Source organism: Hemitrygon akajei, chromosome 30, assembly GCF_048418815.1.
Source record: "Hemitrygon akajei chromosome 30, sHemAka1.3, whole genome shotgun sequence".
Classification (NCBI taxonomy): domain Eukaryota; kingdom Metazoa; phylum Chordata; class Chondrichthyes; order Myliobatiformes; family Dasyatidae; genus Hemitrygon; species Hemitrygon akajei.
The window spans coordinates 41,160,488-41,183,940 of NC_133153.1; the positions used below are offsets into that span (position 1 = coordinate 41,160,488).

The 23,453-nt window shown below is 38.9% G+C and overlaps 1 protein-coding gene across 6 annotated transcripts in view; it reads right to left on the minus strand.

The window, feature by feature from the left end:
• Nucleotides 1-23,453, minus strand: part of LOC140718658 (CTD small phosphatase-like protein 2) — a 72,061-nt gene that overhangs the window by 27,357 nt on the left and 21,251 nt on the right. For 3 of the 6 annotated variants that reach the window (XM_073032684.1, XM_073032683.1, XM_073032681.1), the window contains 5 exons: nucleotides 23,013-23,191; nucleotides 19,382-19,485; nucleotides 13,430-13,639; nucleotides 11,058-11,199; nucleotides 2,917-3,051 (listed from right to left, as the gene is read on the minus strand). In XM_073032684.1, coding sequence (XP_072888785.1) covers nucleotides 2,917-3,051; nucleotides 11,058-11,199; nucleotides 13,430-13,615 — 463 coding nt within the window. In that variant the 5' untranslated portion in view covers nucleotides 13,616-13,639; nucleotides 19,382-19,485; nucleotides 23,013-23,191. The remainder of the gene's footprint in view (nucleotides 1-2,916; nucleotides 3,052-11,057; nucleotides 11,200-13,429; nucleotides 13,640-19,381; nucleotides 19,486-23,012; nucleotides 23,192-23,453) is intronic. The other 3 variants (XM_073032680.1, XM_073032685.1, XM_073032686.1) reach the window with 2 other exon arrangements.

The following is a 23,453-nucleotide window of genomic DNA, read 5'->3' on the forward strand; positions in this document are numbered from 1 at the left end:
GATTTATTTATTTTTGCTTTTGTAATGCTATTACCCTCCTTACACAATGACTGCTGAAGTGCAATTGCACTCATAGAATCCAGATTGTGTGAATTCCACAAGAATTCACGAGAGAAGAATAGCTTTCTACTTGTAAACAAGAAGAACCAAGAAAATACCAGGAATGGACCACTCGGCCCCTCAAGTCTGCTGTGCCATTCAGTATGTTCTTGGGCCTCAACTTGGGATATCATGTTACAAGATGTTGATGAGACCATACCTGGATTTTATTGTGTGCAGTTCTGGTCATCGTACCTCAGGAATTAAGTTAGAGAGGGTGCAGAAAATATCCACAAGGATGTTGCCAGGTTGGGAGGGCTTGAGTTACAAGGAGAGATTGAGGAGGTTGGGACTGTTTTCCCTGGAGCAAGGGGAGCAGACAAGGGACCCTATATAGATTTTATAAAATCATGAGGAGTATCGATTAGATGGATTATCACAATCTTTTCTCAGGTTCAGAGAATCTAAAACTGGAAGACATTGGCTTAAGCAGAGAGGGGAAAAATAGAAATGGGACAGAAGAGGCATGTTTTTCCACACAGAGGGTGGTGGGTAAATGGGACAAGCTGCCAAAATAAGTGATAGTGGTGGGAAAATTGCTAAAAAAAATTTTGGACAGATCTGCGGATATGAAAGATTTGGATAGATATTGGCCAAATGGAGGCAAATGGGTCTAGCTCAGGAAGACAGCTTTGGACAAGTTAGGTTGAAGTGACTGCTTCCATGTTACTAACTCTAAAACAGCTTCTGTCAAGTTCCATAAGAACTTTGCATTTTTCTTTACATTTCGTATTCCAGTAGTGCACTACACAAAGGAACTTTTCTTTATTTTGACAAATATTTTCAATCTACCACTTTAACCGTCACCTTGTGTTAGCAAAACACTTGCCAGAGAAAACGTTTGCTTCCAACTTGCTTTATCAGCATCCTTCATGAGTATGAATACCAAATAATATGATGAACTGGTAGGTTACATGTGGGACGCTCCAGTTCCAGACTCCATACACATAATATTTATTTAGAGTTACAGCATGGCATCTTCTTGCCCAAGGAGCCTGTGCCACCCAGTTATACCCATAAGACCAATTAACCTACTAACCTGTACATCTTTGGAATGTGGGAGGAAAGTCAGGTAGCCAGAGGAACCACACAAAGGAATGGGGAAACTCCTTGCAGGCAGCAGTGGGAATTGACCCCAGACCGCAGGTGTTGTAATATTTATTTATTTATTGATTGAGATACTGGATAGAGTAGGCCCTTCCAGCCCTTTGAGCCATGCTGCCCAGCAACACCCGTTTTAACCCTGATCACAGGATGATTTACAATGATCTACCTACTAACTGGTACATCTTTGGAACGTGGGAGGAAACTGGGGCACTTGGAGGAAACCCTCTCGCTCACAGGGAGAGTTTACAAACTCCTTACAGACAGCAGTGGGAATTGAACCCAGGTCACTGGTACTGTAAAGTGTTATACTAACCAAGATGTTACCGTCCCGTGTGTTTCCCAGAAAAAAGAAAAGGAGGAGGATTTGGAGAGCCTAGGCTATGGTTACACAGCTGCTTGTGATTAATTATATTGCAGCAATGACAGAGAACGCTAAACATGTCAGCTGCCAGCTAATTATACCAGGGGTAAGAGGGGGGGAAGATATCTTTTTGAATCAAAACTGTTTGTGAGACAATGAATAGTTTTAAGCTCTTGTAAATGACTGTATAATTATCTAAGGAGATTGCAAATGAGTTAAATTCAGGAGCGGTGGGGGGGGGGGGGCAGTCTAGGTATTCTAGTGCATGAAATCACAAAAAGTCAGCAAGCTATCCCAACAAGTGGTTAAGGGACCAAACGACAAGTTTGTTTTCAGTGCAAAGGGATGGAGTTTTGAAATTTTGTTACAGTTGTACTGGGTGTTGGTGAAGCTAAGCTCAGTATGTTGTGCTTAGCTTTGGTTCTGTTATCTACATAAAGGGATTCACCAGTTTAATTCCCGTGAACTCTAAGGTCTGTTCTAATAAGAGAGGTTAGACAATTTCGAACTGTATTCCTAAGCATTTAGAAAAATGAGGGGGAAACTTATTCAACCATACAAAATCCTAAAGGAGGTGAGGGGTGTTGGAAGCCATATCACTATATATATTTAAGGAAATCGATACTTAATTGAAAGATCAAAGATTTGAGGACTATGGGGAATTGGGAGAGTGTGTAAAACTACAGATTCCAGTCTGGAAAAGGAGAGATCAGTCATTTAATCATGTGAAAATTTCTTCACCTAGAGAAGTTCCCACCCTTTTTTATGCCACAGACCCCTACCATTAACCGAGGAGGTCCATGGACTCCAAGATGGGAACCCCTGTTCTAGATGACAGTGAATTAAAAAAAAAATCTATCTTTAAAGGCTGCGGAGACACAATCTCCAAATGTAAAACAAGAAAGAGATGTTTCAATATTAAGGGAATCAAAAGACATGAATGAGTATAGGAAAATGGCACTGAGGAAAAGATGAACCACAATCTTACTGAACGGCAGACCACACACAAAGGGCTGAATGGTTTATTCACACTCTTGCTTCTTATGTGAAAGTTCAGAGGAACCAGGCTCCAGTTTAAAAGTCAAATGGATATGTACTTGAAGAGGAAAAGTAAACCTTGAGGGGAAAGATAGAAAATGGGACTACTTGGATAGATTTTTGCAGGGCAGGCCTGAGTCTGAGTAACCATTGACTGTGATGTAACACACTTAAAACCTTTGTACCAATCTTACTTAAAATTGATCTGCTTCCTGACACTGTAAAGGTATCTTAACACTGCATTTGATTTAACACAGTTCTACACTGGCAAGTGTTTAAGAAGCATATCACCCAGGTAATTAATACATTACCATTTTTGTTTGCTGGTGAGAAGAAACTGAAAACAGGAGAAAAGATGGTTCCCAGTAAGGCAGTTCGCGGAGGGCTAACGACATCATTAACAATCGTTAGTTTTCCATTCTGTTTACTTCTGTAGCCTCCAGTCTCTTAAAAAAAACAAATAGCAAATGTAAGCTGCACTGTAATTATATATACTGCAAATGATCATGAATGTTAAATGCTATTCAACTCTTCCAAGAGGGACACAGTTAACTCATATAGGTGGGAAGGGATCTGTCATGTACAAGAAATAAAAATGACTATAATTCTTAGTGATACAGCACAATCTTTGAGTCTCTTTTATATGTGGCTTTATATACATCCATGTTCAAACACATGTTTGTATAAATATAATTAAATAAAACTAAAAATGTTCCTTATTGGTTCACAAGCATCTTAACACAGTAAAGTATTTCATACCTGTTGCATTGGCCTTGTATATCAATTACAATGCATCTTTTTGTACTGTGAAAATAACCAGGAATAATCTAAACAGTAGTATTGAAATACATCTGTACACAATATTTGCAGACTTGCACAGAACATACACTCAGTGGCCACTTTATTAGATGTACCTGTACATATGCTCATTAATGCAAATATCTAATCAGCCAATCATGTGGCAGCAACTCAATGCATAAAAGCATGCCGACATGGTCAAGAGATTCAGTTGTTGCTCAGACCAAACATCAGAATGGGGAAGAAATGTGATCAAAGTGACTTTGACCATGTAACAATTGGTGGTGCCAGATGGGATTATTTGAGTATCTCAGAAACTGCTGATCTCCCGGGATTTTCGTGCACAAGAGCAAGGGTTCTCAACCTGGGGTTCCACAGACTCCTTGCTTAATGGTATTTGTCTACGGCATAAAAAAAAGGTTGGAAACTCTTGCTCCAGAGTTTACAGGCAATGGTGCAAAAAACAAAAACATTTAGTGAGCGGCAGTTCTGTGGGCAAAAACACCCCGTTAATTAAAGAGGTCAGAGGAGAATGGTCAAACTGGTTCAAGTTGACAGGAAGGTGGCAATAACTCAAATAACAACATGTTTCAACAGTGGTGTGCAGAGGAGCATCACTGAATTCACAACATGCCAAACCATGAAGTGGATGGGTTTTTGCACCAGAAGGGCACATCAGGTTCCATTGCTGTACCTAAGAAAGTAGCCACTGAGTGCACATACTCAGAACCTTAATAAAAGCCCAGTAACAGGATTCAGTTTCTAAGTACTAATGAACACTGGGACTGAAGAAGAAATCAAATAGAACCAAGAATTAATTCCTCATCACATATTACCACTATTGAAGAGTCACAACACTTAATACATTTATAAATTAATTAAATGCATAACATGATTAATAAATTTTAATCCAAATTGATTACCAGGCCATTCTACTTAGAAGCTCAAATGTCCAGTGCAACGCTCTTGTGGGTCAACTGCCCTCAACTTTCTCCAGCCAATCTTCTCATCTCAAAATAGGCTACTTCAATTAAGGCCAACCAATGCCCAGCCACTTAGCAAACCGAGCTTCTCCTCTCAGACTAGTATGAACGATACAGCCATCCAGGTGACCCATCACTACTCCTGGTTGAAGGATTCGTTACCTGTAAACCTGGAATTACCACAGGTGCTAACTCAAAGTGTGAAATCACTCACTGATACACCATTTATGCAAAGCATAGAGTGAAATACATGCAGCAAAGGATATAAAAAGTTAAACAAGAGAGAGAGGCAAAAAGGACAATAGAAAAGAAGTGGAGAGGAAGAGAAAAAGTGGAAAAAGTGTGGACGTCGTGTTACTCTTGTTTGTGAGCCAAACTACTAAAGGTCAATCAATTTCAAATCAATGATTCCATTTTATTTTACAATCCGGAGGATACAAGCTTTCTTTCTTGTTTACCAATGGTCTATAACTGCTCCACTCAAAATCTCAAACTGAAGTTCCAGGTTAACCTCAAAACACTTCCAGTCCTAGTTACTGACTATGATTTCCTCTATTACCAATTCTTAAATTTTATTAAAAAGACAATTTTTTTAAGTATGCTGCAGTTAGAGATACTACACTTCTGGGCACATTACCAGACCATGCTTTAAAACTGGCTGTGAAACTGCTCAGAACAAATACAACTCACTTTAACTTCAAACAACACTAACAACTCATTTTAACTTTCACTTTAACAATCACTGAAATATATTAGCAAAAACTTACATTTAGAACTTTATGTGAGCAAGTCCAGGAAATTAACTTCCAAGGCTGGAAGCTTTATTAACAACTATCAAAGAAAAATAGTTGAGGGAACTTTTTATAACAGTTCAAATAATGTTCAGTGTTCAGAGGTGTCAGTTACAGTGCTGACTGTTCGTATCCTTAGTGATTCTATTCTCAGGTGTTAAATAGATAGATAGATAGATACTTTATTCATCCTTTATTCGTCTGAAAATATTCTTTTCAGATTGTGCAAAGCAAAAATGCCGGTGAAAACTGGCTTACTAAAAAATCTTCAGCAACTGCAGAAGAAAATTAAGCAATTTCAAAAAAAATGAAGGGTGATCTCATTGAAACCTATCAAATATTGAAATGTTAAAAGTGGATTAGCCTGAGATTAGCCTGATGTCAGTGGTGGGAAAGATGCTGGAGTCAATTATAAAAGAGGAAATTACGACACATTTGGATAGCAGTAGAAGGATCAGTCCGAGTCAGCATGGATTTATGAAGGGAAAATCATGCTTGACTAATCTTCTGGAGTTTCTTGAGGATGTAACTATGAAAATGGACAAGAGAGAGCCAGTGGATGTAGTGTACCTGGACTTCCAGAAAGCTTTTGATAAAGTCCCACATAGGAGATTAGTGGGCAAAATTAGGGCACATGGTATTGGGGGCAGAGTACTGACATGGATTGAAAATTGGCTGGCTGACAAGAAACAAAGAGTAGTGATTAACGGGTCCCTTTCGGAATGGCAGGCTGTGACCAGTGGGGTACCGCAAGGTTCGGTGCTGGAACGCAGCTATTTACAATATACATTAATGATTTAGATGAAGGGATTAAAAGTAACATTAGCAAATTTGCTGATGACACAAAGCTGAGTGGCAGTGTGAAATGTCAGGAGGATGTTATGAGAATGCAGGGTGACTTGGACAGGTTGGGTGAGTGGGCAAATGTATGGCAGATGCAGTTTAATGCGGATAAATGTGAGGTTATCCACTTTGGTGGCAAGAACAGGAAGGCAGATTACTATCTAAATGGAGTCAAGTTAGGAAAAGGGGAAGTACAACGAGATCTAGGTGTTCTTGTACATCAGTCAATGAAAGCAAGCATGCAGGTACAGCAGGCAGTGAAGAAAGCTAATGGCATGCTGGCTTTTATAACAAGAGGAATTGAGTATAGGAGTAAATAGGTCCTTCTGCAGCTGTACAGGGCCCTGGTGAGACCCCACCTGGAGTATTGTGTGCAGTTCTGGTCTTCAAATTTGAGGAAGGACATTCTTGCTATTGAGGGAGTGCAGCGTAGGTTCACAAGGTTAATTCCCGGAATGGCGGGACTGTCATATGTTGAAAGATTGGAGCGACTGGGCTTGTATACACTGAAATTTAGAAGGATGAGAGGGGATCTGATTGAAACATATAAGATTATTAAGGGATTGGACACACTGGAGGCAGGAAGCAGGTTCCCGCTGATGGCCGAGTCCAGAACTAGAGGCCACAGTTTAAGAATAAGGGGTAGGCCGTTTAGAACAGAGATGCGGAAGTACTTTTTCACCCAGAGAGTGGTGGATATGTGGAATGCTCTGCCCCAGAAGGCAGTGGAGCCCAAGTCTCTGGATGCATTCAAGAGAGAGTTCGATAGAGCTCTTATAGATAGCGGGGTCAAGGGATATGGGGAGAGGGCAGGAACGGGGTACTGATTGTGTACGATCAGCCATGATCACAGTGAATGGTGGTGCTGGCTAGAAGGGCCAAATGGCCTACTCCTGCACCTACTGTCTATTGTCTATTGATGTAGAGAGGATGTTTCTTATGGGGGGAAGAGTATAAGACCAGAGGACACATCCTCAGAATAGAGGCACACCCTTTTAGAACGGAGATTAGAAGGAATTTCTTTAGCCAGAGAGTGGCGAATCCATGGAATTTGTTGTCACAACTAGCTGTGGAGGCCAAATCATTGAGCTTATTTAAGGCAGAGGTTGATAGATTCTTGATTGGCTAGGCCATGAAGGAATACGGGGAGAAGGCAGAGATTGGGGCTGAGAAGATAAACGGATCCAGCATGATGAAATGGCAGAGCAGACTCGATGGGCCAAATGGCCCAATTCTGTTCCTATATCTTATGCTCTAAAATACTGTGGAAATTTAAAAAAAAATTCATTCCATGCAAACAAATAGAACAAAGAGGAGAGAAATTTCTACACAACAGCTTTGCTTGTTGATTACAAGGGTAAACATGTATCATCTCAGCCAGACTAATGCCTGGCCAACACTTCCAGTTTGATTCATGTGGGTATTAAGACAATTTCCCAACTATGTTCTCCTAATACAAATCAATTACAATATGCATAGCACAGAATCTGATCCTTAGATTCATATTTAAAGGGCAAGATGCTAATTTTAACAAAATTCTGTTTCAAGTGGTTATGCTATCAGACCATCAGTCATTTCCTGCAGAGACTAATTTTCCACTCAGAATGTGCAATACAAATACTACACAATATCCTAACCTCAGCAGTTTTTAAAAAAAACAGATTAAACTTGTTCAATTCTTTCCCTGCAAAGGATTCAAAAGGAAGATTTCTTAGCTATATCTGAACATTCCTCAAGCCATATGCATTCTATGGGATCATCCAGCTGGAGCTATTGCTGGGACCACCTTTGTTTCTAGTTGGAAGGTGGCCCAATCAAATTGGTTGCCAACAACAGAGATTCGAGAAAGGGATTTTGCAGCCTTTTTATTAGAGGGAGCCCCAACCACTTAGGGATGCAGGTCCATTACAATTTTTTGGTGCAACTGGGTGGCTGGGAAATATGAGGTTTCAAGTTGAGCAAGACACCAGCCTCTCTCAACACTGTTCACACCATTGGCTGTCCAAAGTATCAGTCAAAAAGCAGAGGTTTTTGGGTAAAATGATTAAGGCAGAAACTGTTGCAATTTTTTTAAAAAGGGGGGCAGGGAGGGTTTTTTTTAAAAACGGAAAAATAAATCTATATTGATGCTATCAGGTTGGGGATACTCAAATGGAATACAAGGTGTTGCTTCTCCATCGACAGTGGCCTCATTTTAGCAGAACAGACCATGGACCAACACATTGGAATGGGAAATAAGCAAATATATCCCTGGACATTTCTAATTTTGTGCCTCTTTCAGATCTATATTCTTCTATAAGTGCCTTCTTTTTTTAAATTAAATTTAATACCGGCTGATCAACACCTCCACCCACTAACCCATCCCATCACTGTTACATCCACATCAGCCACTACTCTCCACAACTCCTCAGCACACTTCATCTCCCCCCCCCACTATTCACTCACTTTACACTTATCACTCCACAGCTCATATCTACACTGACGGTGCTTTCATTTGTCCTGCTGCTACTGAGAAGTGTTCCTCTTGTCAATAGTCACTTTGTCACTTTATTATTTCCTGCCAGTCACCTTGTGTACAGATACCGAGTGTCACTTTATGTACATACTATCTATGTGTACAAGCTGATCTTATGTATATATGGCCACATTCAAACCGTTACTTGTACATTGGTTTTACAGAACTCATTTATATTTATTGTGGTTTTTAATGCTTATTATGTTTTTTATGCTGCATTCAGTCTGGAGTAACAATCATTTCGTTCTCCATTACATTCGTGTACTGAAGAATTACAAACAATCGAATTTTAATTTCCAAATTATTAGCCCATTCCACCAATCCGTCTCTATATTTTTGAAGTCTTGTTGCTATCCTAATCGTCTGTTATTGGAAATTCTATATTAGACACTTCAATTACATCACTAAAGCCTCTCCCAAAAATAAATCAAGTTTGGACATGAACCAAACAGAACATAGTAGACTTAATAGGAAATATAGAATGACTGGAGCAGGAAATGAATGTGTGCTTCTAAATTTAGAATTAAGGTATAATTTTAGGGCACAGTAAACTTAACACCAAGGTGATCTTTATAAACAGCCTATAAAAACAATCCAGGAAATCTTTAATATTGAACTTACTTAGCTGAAAAGCTACTCCATGCTTTAATCTGATGACTACATAAAAAATTTAAAATAAATCGTAATTGAAAATATGATCACTGGAGTGCATTATAGCAAAAACAATTATAATTGCACTGGATTCATTCTTTTGCAAAAAGAACATATACTAGCAGTGATACAATGGCATTGTTTCTGCATGAGCAGTGAAAGCTTTAGGATGTTGATCCAGCAATGAATTTGAATCCCACCACAGTTGCTGGAAATGTAAATCCAATTAATGAAGTAATCTTAATAATTTAAAAACCATTTTCAGTAATGGTAAAACCAAAACTAACAGACTATTTATCTGGTTTAGATCACTAACAGGGAACAATCTGTCCTGATCTGGTCTGGTCTATACATGACTCCTGGGAAACTAACCTTTTCAGTAGTCAATGAGGAATGGGCAATAGTTGCCAGCATCATGCAAACTCCATGAGTTAGCAAGTAAATCAGTGAACAGAATAGAAATGTAAGTGGCAAAAGTTAGAGCACTATAGGTCAAGATCAGACCAGCCATGATCTTATTAAATGGAGCAGGGTTGAGGGACAATATAGCCAACTTCTACTTTTACTTCATTTGCTTCATGTTGCAATCTGGATTGACCACACTTGGAACATTGTGTTTGGTTCCGGTCACCTCATTATAGGAAGGACGTGAAATCTTTAGAGAGTGTGCATGATGCCGCCTGGACTAGAGAGCAAGTTTTATGAGGAAAGGTTGAGTGAGCTAGGGCTTCGCTTTGGAGTGAAGGAGAATGAGTGGTGACTTGATAGAGGTATACAAGATGATAAGAAGCATAGATCGAGTGGATAGACAGAGCTTTTTCCCAGGGCGGAATATGTGGGGCATAACTTGAGGTGATTGGAGGAAGTTAATAGGGAATAGGATTTTATCCCCCCCAAACAGTGCGTGGAACACACTGTCGGGGTGATGGTAGAGTCAGAAACATTAAGGGCATTTAATAAACCCTTAGGCACAAGAACAATACAAAAATGTAGGACTAAATAGGAGGGAAGGGTTAGATTGGTACAATGGAAGGTTGGCACATCGTAGGCCAAAGGGCATTTACTGTCCTACACTGTTCTATGTTCTAATCTATCCAATCACTCTACAAATATTCTCAATTGCTTCAAATTTTCATTATCTCCTTTTGGGAAGGATATGAAGGTCCTGCAGTGATTTCAGAAGAGATTTACCTGAGCCTTTTCAGTTACAGGATCAAATTGGAGAAACTAGTCTTGTTATCTTTGATAACAAGGTGTAGTGTGCTGGCTTAAGAGGTCGCAGTTTTGAAGCTTTGGACAAAAGATAGCAGAAGATTTTAGATAGATAGAAGATATGATAAATCTTAGAAGATAGATGATTTTTTTCTTTAATTCTCAGATATTTTAGACACCATTGGCAATGCCAGTATTTACTGTCCAACAGTCTTCTAAACTGAGAAGGCAGTTAGACATCTTGAGTTACATATGTGATAGATATGATAAAGGTGGTACACTAACTTCTCCAAAAGCACATTACTGAAGTACATTGGGTCACAATTATCTTCAGTAAAACACGACTTTTGAAAAAAATCCAGTTTTATTTATTAAATTTAAAGCCCAGGCAATCACAGTGGGATCTGAACTCACACAGCCAAGTTCACCAGTCCAGACTAATTCAGTAATTTTTCCAGCTTATTAACAAGCACAGAGCTGAGTTATCTGAAACTCACAGAAAACAGAATCATTCAATTGGGAACACTATCAGCACTGGAGAACTATTTCCAATGCTCTAGGTAAGAGCCCAATAGGAGTACTCTGCCAGGAGCCACCAAGACTCAAATAAAGCATACACATACAGCTCCCATGAATGAGAGGAAATGGTCTTCACTAACCTCCATTCACCTGGCTTTTCCGCCTTACTCTAGAGATCTGTTTGTTGGGTTTGGAGCCAGTGTGGGGTGTTGAAGAGATCATGTTGTCATCCAGGTCACAATCAAGTTTACATCTTTTCTTTGGAGGATTCTCTGCTTCTACCTGTAGGATGAGAAGTTAAATAATCTTTGATTGACATCACATAGATTTAACCTAAAAACATCCTTCTACAGAGAGCACACAGACCGAAAGTTAAAGCCAGAGGAACTACAAAAAAAAGCATGTCATCATTTCAAGTTCTCCACAAAATTACGGTGATCTAATGATTCATCTTTCTCATGTACAAACTCCAAGATACATAGATAGCTAGGGTATCTAAGACTTTTGTACAGTAATGTAGTAATTTCATGTATTGCAGCTGCAAAAAAATTTAATTTTGTAAGTGACTGATGACAAACCTTATTCTGATACGGGTCTCTATCATGGACCAAGAGTGGGAAGGGGACAGGGAGAGGGAAGTCATGGGTTGGAAAAGGGGAAGGGAGATGGGTGGGAGTATAAAGCACCATATAGACATGCTGCAATGGTCAATAAATCAATTGGTTGGAATCAAATAACCTTGCCTGATGTCTCAGAGATGAGCATGTCTGCACCTGTGCCACCCCTTGCTCCTGGCACTCCTGTCACCTCTCCCGCGGCGCTCCAACCTCACCATTCCCAACATCCTTTGATAACTTGCTCTCTGCTCCACGTTGACAAATACAGAAATGTGCAAAAGTCTAAGGCTCCTTAGCTGTAGCTATGTGCCCAAGACTTTTGCAGTAACTTTAATGTTGGCAAATTTAGATACTAGCCTGAACTTTGAACTTTCTCCCCCAGTCACCTCTCATTCCTTTTAAAAAAGGCACTTTTAAGTGTTTTATTCACAAGCCATCTCAGGAAAAGAGGTGCAAATGAGCTCAACAAAACATGGCTTGGGTTTACCTTCTTATCCTCAGACTTTCCCTTCTCCTCATAGAAATGGAAAATGATGAAGAACAAACACCAGTCATTAAATAATGTTTTCCCTTTCCTCTTGTAGCACACAGGCCCCTGCAGCATTTTTATTTGAAAACTGAGTACCAGCAGTGAGTGACTAGTCCTATTTACATGAGGTTACATGCTATTGGAAATAAACAAGACTAACAGCACATCAGATCAGCCTTGTTCACTTTACTAATGATCAAATAATTGTCTTTTATTTAAATTAAGCAACCAATATTATATTAAAGGGTAGACAAATGTGCTATTGCACTAAATAAATGTCTTCTGATCAGGATATATACAAGCAGGTCAAAGCAAATGCACATTACTTTACGCATTGTTTTCCCCTCTAAATTTAATCTATATAGATTATTTCTGCACCTTGTATCCAACTCTAATCACCTGTAATTTGCTTTGTTTCAATACTTTCTACTGTTTTATTGCCGAAAGATACCCTTTTAATGTTCAGCATTTACCCGTAAATGGACTGAACAACACAACGTGACTATCACGATGAGTTAACACAGTAAGACAGCAGATTTAACTGATGTGCTTTTGCAATTTCCCTTCTTTGAGAAAAGAGAGTGGTTTCCTCAGGTAAATCATGGAGAAAAAGCACAGAGGGACAGAGTAATAATTCATCTTGAAGTGAGCACGCGAAGGGGAGAAATTTTACAAAAAAAATCACAACTACTCAAAAAATAAATGCTTCATATTTCTGGCTAGAATTGTTCCCTTCTCACAGCTTGGGTAATGTTGCACACACATCAGGATTTTACTCTCTCCCATTCAGATAAGCTTCATTTCGCTATTTACTCATTTCCTAAATGAAGTGGAAAACTAGAGAACACATTGTGCAAAAGTCTATGTTTCAGCCTTAGTTAAGACTCCAGACTCAAAAGATTTGTTTCTATTGGAGTATTAAGGTTAATTCTACCAGCCAGAAGGATCTTACATACAATGACAAGTCTAGTGCCCCTATGGACAGGAGGCAAAAATTCAAAACATCAATTAACTGACTGAAATACTTGGGAGTTAGTAATTTAATGCCTGATATGGGAATACAGGAAAACTCACTTTCTTCTGGTGATAGTGGGAGGAAACTTTTAGTTGGGTGGAAGCAGATTTCACTTGGAGCTCAAAAAAGTAAAATGGAGACTTCCTCATCCCCAACTTGGAACGCTCACAAAATTAATGAAAAGCTCAAAAGCATTTTCTTGTAGATATGTTCTAGATGCAAGACAGACTACCTTCACATTGTATATTGATAAAAGATAGCATAAACTTAATGATCTTTGACAATCTCTTTATGAAGATTCAGATTTTGACACCCTGAAAGGTAAACTGCAAGTTTTCTCGCCCCTCATACCTTGGTCGCAGTTCCTCGAATAAGTCTTTTAATTGATGAGAGCAAACCAGTTTCCGTCTTCTGAGGTTTTGCCCCCATAATAGGTACCGAATCATCTGCATCAGAGCGCTTCCGCTTGGTCTTTGCTGCTCGTGATGCATGGACAGAATTTGCCTGCTGAGAAGCCTTCCGCATTCTCAGCCTCATTCTGAAAAGGTGTCACATGTACAACTAAAGGGGAAAGAAAAACCATGATAATCAAAATTTGTTATCAACAAACCATGAAAAATATAATCACTGGTAGCCCAGCTGATCATCTCACTCAACCCGAAACCAGTGAAAACTCAAGTGAACTGAACCACAATCATTTGAACTTCCTGTACTTAAAAGCAAAAGGTTTATAAAATTTAGCTTCACCATGTGTACACCAGAGCTACTTGGTTATTGGCTGGTGGTTTAATGCAGCTTTTTTTCTGAGCCCCAAATTTAGTTTACAAATTCTGAATCAGGTTGTTTTTGTAATTACAGAAAAAAAATTCTGAGATACCAAAATGCTTTCAAGTTCTGGAACATCTGGCTCTGACTTTCTGTACAAGATAAATACAGTGGAATTTCAGCTTTACTGAAATATTTATATCAATCTCCCTTAACTGTGTTGATACATCACAAATGCCATATTTCTTTTAAAAAAATCAGATATAGAACAAGAACTACATTGCAAATATTAATTGTCTACACTGAGTATTTTGAGAAAATTACAAGTAAAACAATAAAGGCAGGGCAGTAAACCTGTTTATATTGTCTACACGGCAAATGATGACAATCCAGCATGATAGACAGGTTGAAAAGACAGGCACGTGAGAACCAAGAGGAGCTAGCTGGTGAATACAAAATTGGCTTAGTGATAGGTGAAGATGGAAGGAAGCTTAATTATAGGAAATCTGTATCTAGTAATATACACCAATTGATGTTGTTACTGATATACTCAGTGGCCACTGTATTAGGTACACCGGTACATCAGCTCGTTAATGAAAATATCTAATAGCCAATTATATGGCAGCAACTCAATGCAAAAGCATGCAGACATAGGCTACGTCCACACTAGACTGGATAAATCCGTAACTGAAGCTTTCTCTCTTTGTTTTGACCCTCCGTCCACACTGAAACGGCGTTTTCCTCCCCCGAAAATGGAGATTTTCAGTAACGCTCTCCAGAGTGAATAAATCTGAAAACGCCTAATATCCGACGTAACTGGCTATTTTTAAAACGGCTGTCATGATGTGCTGGAATAAATGGTGGCAGCAGCCCAGCATTTCATTGTTTTCTTGAACGCAACCTCCAACACAACAATATCTGACAATAGATGTGTAACAGCCTAATGTAACATTGTATGGAAATACAAGATAACACTGATGAAGACATGTTTTATACATTTAACAAGGTGCTTTGTTAATGTATTGCTTGTGCAAACATTCAATAGATGCAATTGTCACTTTTGCCCAGTAACTCGTTTAACTGCACGTTAAATACAGCAAAATAATACAAAGACATGGCAAAAGTAAAGGCAAACAAATGAGGTAACAGCAAATTTCACTTTTGCCCAGTAACAAGCCTTATTGCATTTAGTTGTAGCTGTTGTCCCTTTCATCGGTGAAGAGACTATGGCTGTGGGAAATGTTTCTGGATAAATGCGCACCAAGTCTTTCGTTGGGCAATTTCTTTTAAAGTTTTTCTAGTCTGTAACTGAACAAACGCGCACCAAGTATACCGTTTCCTCTTCGCTTGTTTTCTGTGTGTTCTGCGCATGCCCATTAGGAGATTCACCCAAATATCCCTTTTAATGTGGACAGAGGTATTTTTAAAAACGCCTAGTGTGGACGCCTGTCGTTTTTACGTGAAACCAGCTTTTTCAAAATTATCCGGTCTAGAGTGGACGTAGCCATAGTCAAGAGGTGCAGTTGCTGCTCACGCAAAACATCAGAATGGGATAGAAATGTGATCCCAGTGACTAAGACTGTGGAATGGTTGTAGGCATCAGATGGGGGTGGGTGGGGTTTGAATATCTCAGAAACTGCTGATTTTCTGGGAATTCACTTGCACAACAGTCTCTAGAGTTTACAGAGAATGGTGTGCAATACAAAGAAAAAAAATTAGGGAACAGCAGTTTGATGGCAAAGAAGCCTTATTAATGAGAATAGTCAAAGAATGGCCAGACTGTTTCAAGCTCACAGGTAGGCAACACTAACTCAAATAACTAGGTGTTACAACAGTGGTGTGCAGAAGAGCCTCTCGAACACAGATTATCAAACCTTGAAGTGGATGGGCTACAGCAGCAGAAGACTACAAACTCAGTGGCCACTTTATTAGGTAATGGAGTGGCCACTAAGTGTATGTTAACTACTCCAATGTGAATGTAGCAATTAATACTAAGTGTGCACATAACATGATAGCTGGTGTTGTGGATAACAATGATTTCTGTTTAAGAATAAGGCAGAATTTTATATACCATTCAGATTTTGGAACAGTCCATGAAACTATGAACATTATCACATTACTAGTTTTTTCTTGCACTATTTACTTATTTTATAATTTTAGGTCTTTGCAATGTACTGCTTCCAACAAACAACAGAGTTCACATCACATAAGTCAGTGATAAAAAAACCTGACCTTGAAAATTTGGATGGAGCATAAGCAGAGTACAAGAGATGACATACTCAAGATCAGGACACATACAGTAAACAGTAGAGCTCCAACAAATGTTGTAGGAACAGAATGAGCATGGGGTTCAAGATGATACATTCTGAAAGCAGACAGTGTAATGAAGAAGATGCACAGCTACCTACCTTCATTGGTCAAGCCCTAAAAAGTTGGGAGGTTATATCACAACTTTACCAAGTACCGAGTACACCATACTTAAGAGTATTGCATGCAATTCTGTTGCTGCACTTTAAGAAGTATATGGCTGTGCAGGAGATTTATGAGGATGTTCCTTGATTAGGGGACTTTCAGTCATGGAGAAAGAATAAATAGACTGGCTTTGTTTACCATGGAGTGAAAGAGGCTGAAGGATCAGGATTTAAGGGTCGGCACAACATTGTGGGCCAAAGGGCCTGTACTGTGCTGTACTATTCTATGTTCTATGACCTGATAAGAGGTACAGTACTGTGCAAAAGTCTTAGGCACTTATATACAGCTGGGGTGTCTTAAGACATTTGCACAGTACTGTATTTGTCAATGTAGAGTGAAGAGTGAGTTTGAAAATCTGGCAGGTGCAAAGGATGTGAGAATAATGTGGGTGGACCATCATGGGAAGGGTGTAGGACAGGAGGCAGAGTAGGAGAACCAAAGTGGGGAAGGGGCAGGTGTGGGGTGCAGACACACTCAGCCTTGAGACACCAGGCAAGGTCATTTGATTCCAAGCTATTGGTGTATTGATCATTACAGTATGTCTCTCTGGTGCTTCCTGCTCCCTCCCCTCTCTCTACCCTTTTCCCCCCAATCGTGATTCCCTTCTCCTTGCCCCTTCCCACTCTCAGTGCATGATAGAAACCCATATCAGAATGGGTCACATGTCATGAAATGTGTATTTTTGCGGCAGCAGTACAGTGCAATACATAAAATTACTCCAATATTGTGCAAGTCTTAGGCACCCTAGCTTTGTATATGTACCTAAGACTTTTGCACAGTACTATAAAATTATAATAGGCACAGAAAGGGTACGTATTAGAGTCTTTTTCCCACTATAGGGGTATCAAAATCAACAGGGCAGAGGTATAAGATGAGAGGAAAGAGCTTCAAAGAAGACAGGAGGGAAGGTAGATAGTTAAAACATCAGTAAACACACAAGAAACTTTTAGACAGACACTTGAAAAGACAAGGTATAGAAGAATATGAATTTGATGTGGGAAAATAAGGTTATGTAGATGAACAAAAGATCAGGATGGATGTGGTGGGTCAAAGGTTCTGTTTCAGTGATGTACAGCTCTATCACTTCATGACAACCTCAGGTGCAAAGATAAATCAAGTAAATATCCAGTGTTTTGAGACCGTGAATCATAAAACATATTTTCTCCTCATTTTCACCATCACACTAAATATGACCTGGGAATGAACTATAGCCAGGTCATGCACAATAGCATAGTGGTGAGCACACTTTACAGTACAGGAAACCTGTTTCATTTCTCAACTCTCCCTATAAAGGAGCTTCTGCGTTTGCCCTGTGACTGCATGGCTTTCCTCTGGGTGCTCCAGTTTTCCCACTAGTCCTAAGATGGGGTAGGTTAATTGGTCATTGCAAGTTATCTCGTGATTAGACCAGGAGTACATTGAGGGATTGCTGGGAAGTGCGGCTTGAAGGGCCTATTCTGTGCTGCATCTCAATAAATAAACCAAGAAAAACAGGAGTTTCCAACCTGGAGTCTACAGACCCCTTGCTTAAAGGTATTGGTTCATGCCATAAAAAAATTCTAGAAGATGGATGTGTATATAATTTACTAATGAAGGAACTGAATAATTTCTCTTCCTTAAAAGCAAATCAAGAGCAGCTTTGACTCACGGTAAACATTAATCCAACTACAGACTACTTAGCATATTCCTATTGCCTATGAGGAGCCCAAACAAATCAAACCAAGGATTGATAATCAGACCTGCTATATTTAATCCAAAAGCAAATTTACATTCATTAGTAAATGGTAATCAAATGCATTTTTTTTAAACTTGGGAATTAAAAGCCAACATCCAATTTTATCCAATATAAAGTACTGCATAGAAGATGACCTATCATTTTTTTAGTTCATGTTTCTTTTTTTTATATTAGTTTTTCAAAACATTTTACAAATTAAAAAGCCCAAGTCCCAATGAGGAACATTAATACAGTGCAAAATTAAGCATACAATAACAATATGCTACAAAGGAAGAGAATTTAACAAAAAAAGCACCTAAATTAAAGACAGGTAAGCTTAGTGTCCTCCCCAAGCCCCACAACACAAGAAAAAACAACAACTCCAGACCAACCACACCACAATATAGAGAGTATAAGTCAGGACAGTCAAACTCCCAGACTGTGAATACACTTAGCAACAGAGGATAATAATGCCTACTACCAGAAAAAAAAGGGAGCTGAAAGCAAGGGACCGAAAAGAAGAAGAAAAAAACAAACAAACCCTAGTCAAGAGGAAGGTTATGAAAGTACTCGATAAAAGGTCCTCAGACCTTATGGAACTTTAGATCCGAATTAAGAACTGAATAATGAATTTTTTCGAGGTCCAAGCAGGCCATAATGTCGTTAAGCCATTGCGCATGAGTGGGCGGGGCAACATCTCTCCATCTAAGGAGGATCAGGCGTCTAGCCAGGAGAGAGGCAAAGGATAATATTCGGCATTTGGTCGGATCCAGACATAGATCTGTCTCGCCCCAAAAACTGAACAGAGCAATTAAGGGGTTTGGTAGTTCATGTTTCTGTGTAAAAAATATTTACAAGAGGTCAAGATTTGAACCCTGCCAGTGTTAAAAGACAATACTTAAATCTATCTGTGGCTGACTGAAACTTATTAAAACAAATCAAAAGAACACACAGACCAACAATCTAAACACAAGAGATTCTACAGATACTGGAAATCCAGAACACTACACACAAATTTGTGGAGGAACTCAACCAGATAGATGAAGGGCCCCAGTCCAAAACATCGACTGTTTATTCATTTCTGACCTGCTGAATTCCTCCAGCATTTTGTATGTGGTGCACATAGACCAACAAACCTATATATTCATTCATAGTACAACCTATTTATTTATTCATACCAAGCTGTGCTAATTTTAGTCCTGTTATGTAATATGCAAAAGAGATTCAGACAAGATAAATTTTGTATATAAATTCTTTCCAGCTATTATCACTTTGCTATTTCAAAGCCAGAAATTCCTGAAGGATACACTGAAGTGCCAGGTAAGACCCAAGGGAATTAAAATCTTACTTACAGGTTAAAAAATAGTGCAGGACAGGGCTGTTGTTTATTTTGGCATCGGGAATGAACAGATGAACAGCACGGTACAGAAACAGGTCAAGTCATGTGGTAACAAACCTAGAGAGAAGGAATTAAGACTAAGGTGAAGAGTTCAGATTAAACACATTAGATATATCACCAACCTTTGAGATGTTTTAGTACATACACCTGATCAAGCTTTCTCTCATCTCAAAATTTTAATTTCTCATTTAGCTGTGATAACAAGATCAATGATGTACTTCATTTATGCAAGATAGAATTTCTGAGAACACTTTAAAGTTACAATTCTCTACCTCTTGTGCAGGGAACTGGGAAAGATATGGACCCTAAGATGCCTCTTTCAACTGTGCTCAACTGCAAAACAGGTTCTTATTCCTAAAGATAAATAGTACCAGTAGTAAAATATTCTTTTTCGATATGCATACCAATGTTTTACACTACAGAATGCATAATATAAATGTACATAATCAGCACAACAGAGGCACAAAGGAAAAGTATCCAGAAAAATCAATGCAGCAAATAAAAAAGATCAATTTCCAGTATGAAGCTTTCATTGCTTTCATACAGGAAGTGGTTAGCAAGCAATGATAACAAAAGGAATGAGGCGCTCATGTATGAAGTGCCAGTAGCATTATACTGTTTACCTTTTAAACTTACATTGTAAATGCACCTTATTATTTATTAACTTATTTGTGGTAATATTACTTCGTGTTGTGTGTGAGAATTACAGTACATGTATTGTGCCATGTACCTTGGTCCAGAGGAACTTTATTTTGTTTGGCAGTATACATGTGTACAGTTGAATGAAAATGAACTGAACTTGAAAAGCAAGCACAATCAGGAAAGACACAGCAATGAAATAGACAGATCAGACGGTTAGTAACTGTTATTATATCATGTCACCAAAAGTTCTAATGCAATTATAGAACAGAGAAGAACAAGGACTAATCTGATAGATGTGTTGGCTGAAAGACATTAACTGGGTATGAGGCATTCTCATTTGCAAGAAGGAACAGAATTAGGGATAATAAATATTGTCATTAATAAGTTCCATTGAGAATTCTGGTGAATTTTCTTTTAAACCAGACGGTGGTGACAATGAGGAACTTACTACCACAGGGAGATCAAGCAACCGGGTTAGAAACACAGAAAATAATAGTAGTAGCCATTCAACCCTTCAATTTGATAAGATCCAAGGCTGATTCTCCTGATTCTCTCTTAACACTACAAACCTGCTCTTTTCCCACATCCAAGTAACCTACTGCCTTTAATATATTCACCAACTTAGCTTAAGGAGCCTCTTGCTGCAGAAACTGCACAGCGTCATGACCTTTGAATATTTCCATCTTAATTCCAAATGTCACCTGTATCCTGACCTCTTGCTCAAGATCCCCAGCCAAGAGAAATATTCTTTCTGCTTCTGGTCTGATTAGCCTGATAGAATTTTGTTTGCTTCAGTCAGACTCCTCTCATTCTTCTGAACTCCAGTGAATACAGGTCTAGCTGATCCAATATCTCCTCATACAACTGTTCTGCTTTTCTTGGAAAGGACATCTACAAAGAGATTCCAAATCACCAAAGAGAAGGGAGGTGGTAACAATGGAATCAGATAGTGATGGAGGGATCTAAGAATATGCCTGTATAGTTATTTCCAGGTTCCAATCTGAGTTTCAATATATGCAGCAATCATATTCAATCCCACACATTCATCTAAAAGGAAACAATAAGATTCTGTAATTTTCCATTCATCCAGCATAGTTAGACTCAAGTAACCACAAGTTTAACTCCAAATATTTCTCTAGTTTGTTGCTTTATAATATTGGAAGACAAATCCAATCTTTTGTCACGTATCTTCTCATCATGGCCCATGGACAATGAACGAGAGAGTGATCATATTCCTTTACTGGAGGACGATGCAACTGGTACAAACCCAGTAGACTTGCTCCTTGTGTCTCAAACATTCAGTGTTAAACATGCTCAGCCACTTACTGATCGTAACTAATGACAAGAGCAGATTGTAGCTAAAATTAAAGGGCACTTTCAGGATCAGTTTTGCTGTGATGGTCTAGTATTATGATCGCTGTATGGGAATTTTCAAGCGACTTATGAGCTACTGCATGAATTTCCCAAACTGTTTCTGCCTGGGCGTGAATCACAACTGTACTTACTTCCCCGATCTAGAATGCCACTAATGACAAAAAACAAGTTTCACAATGGTCAACAATGACACCAGGTGTCAGTCTGACAAAGGTGAAATATCCCCGCTTGCCCTTACTAACTTGGATTTTGGCCTAAACGATCCTACCATCCTCTAATCCCAGTCTCCTGTCTCCAGTTTCTGGTCTGTTTAACCCTGTCAGAATTTTGTTTTCTTCAGTAAGACCCCTCTCATTCTTCTAAACTCCAATGAATACAAGTCTAGTTGATCCAATCTCTCCAGTTATTGCACTCAAGCATCTGTCAAACAGCAACTTTGCAGTGGCTTCTCTTTTTGTGCCTGGGTTATTACCATTGGTGTCAACCAAGTATTTATCCTTGGGCTCCTAGTTTTTAATCTACCAACTGCCAGCTTCTCAAGCATTATCATTAAAAAAGCACATTTCCAGAGCTGTTCCGAAGACATTCATTTTGTCTTCCCATCATCTCTCTCTGCCTCAAAATGTTGCTCGGCGTCCAATGAGAAATTTCCTCCAATTAAACGACATTGGGAAGAAGCCACAGACTCCACATTTCATTCTGTGACAAGTGTAATAAATTGAACCATATTGTCTGTAATCTTAGTGTTAATATTAAACTTCAGGCCACATGTTCCAATCATCAGTAAGATTCCCCTTTTACACACTAATAATATCAAATTCACTCCTGTCTTAGCTCATCTGCTCCTGAATCTTCAACCATTATTGCTCCTAGTGAGCACTTCTCATTCCATTCTCGGTAAACCTGAGGTCATCCAAAACTTTGCAGCTCTTGCCCCAACTCACCCAAGTTACCCTTCATTATGTATTAACTCTCAACCACCCTTGGTTAACCAATGCCACAATTTTACCATTCTGATCTGTGCTTTCAAATATCCTTCCTTATTTGAAATTTCCTCAAGCCCTACAAAACCCTCTAATCCCATCCTCTGACTTCCTCTAAAGTTCATTGTCGCTGCCTTTAAATTGACAAGGTGCTAAGCTCACAATTCCATAACTAGCTCTTTAAAATCTACAACTCTAACTGAACTTTTGAGGTAACATCACATTTTATGGATTAGTGTCAAATTTGTTTGAAAATTTGCTCCTATAAAAAGTCTTGCTATTTTGTTTGAATGAAGGCAGTAATTAGATACATTTATGTTTTGCTGAAACATGTTTTTATAGCCTAAAACTATAAAATCTATGGAAGTTGGGAATTTTGAAGAGACGGAAGAATGGCAGAAAGAATCTTGCATCAGCAAAGGCACCCACTCACTGATCTTTAAGGTTCATCAAGCCCCAGCTCCAAAGAGTTTGGCAGCCTGGTCTCATAAAGTACACGGTTTAACCCCAATTTCCAATGTTAGGTTTAGATCCTGCATACTGAGTTATCCTCAATCAATTCTTCACACAAAACTGTACACATACAGTTCATGGAGGTCCAGCGAGTATGTCATTAGGTGCAGATTTCTTGAAGTCTAGGCAACTTTTCAAATTCTTGTGCACTTGATTGAGTTTGGCTCCTCTTCGATGTTTTGGAACAATGTGCACTTTTCACAGAAAAACAGGCATAGCCGTGAAATACAATCCTCAAATTACCAGAAATCCTGTGTAATGGAAACAGAATTTGACTGATTTCAGTTACTGTAAAAACAGTGGCTCATTTTAAATATAGGGCATCACAAAAAATGAAGCAGCCTTGTAGAAACTATTTATTGGATTCTTTGCTTGTGGCCAAAAAACACAAACAAGGTTAAAGTTAGAGATCAGTAGGTTTCTGAAGACTGCAAATATTGTAGGACATAGTGTATATCATTTCAGGCAAGACAGACGTACGGATCATAGTGTTTCTAAGATGCATGGTTTGAT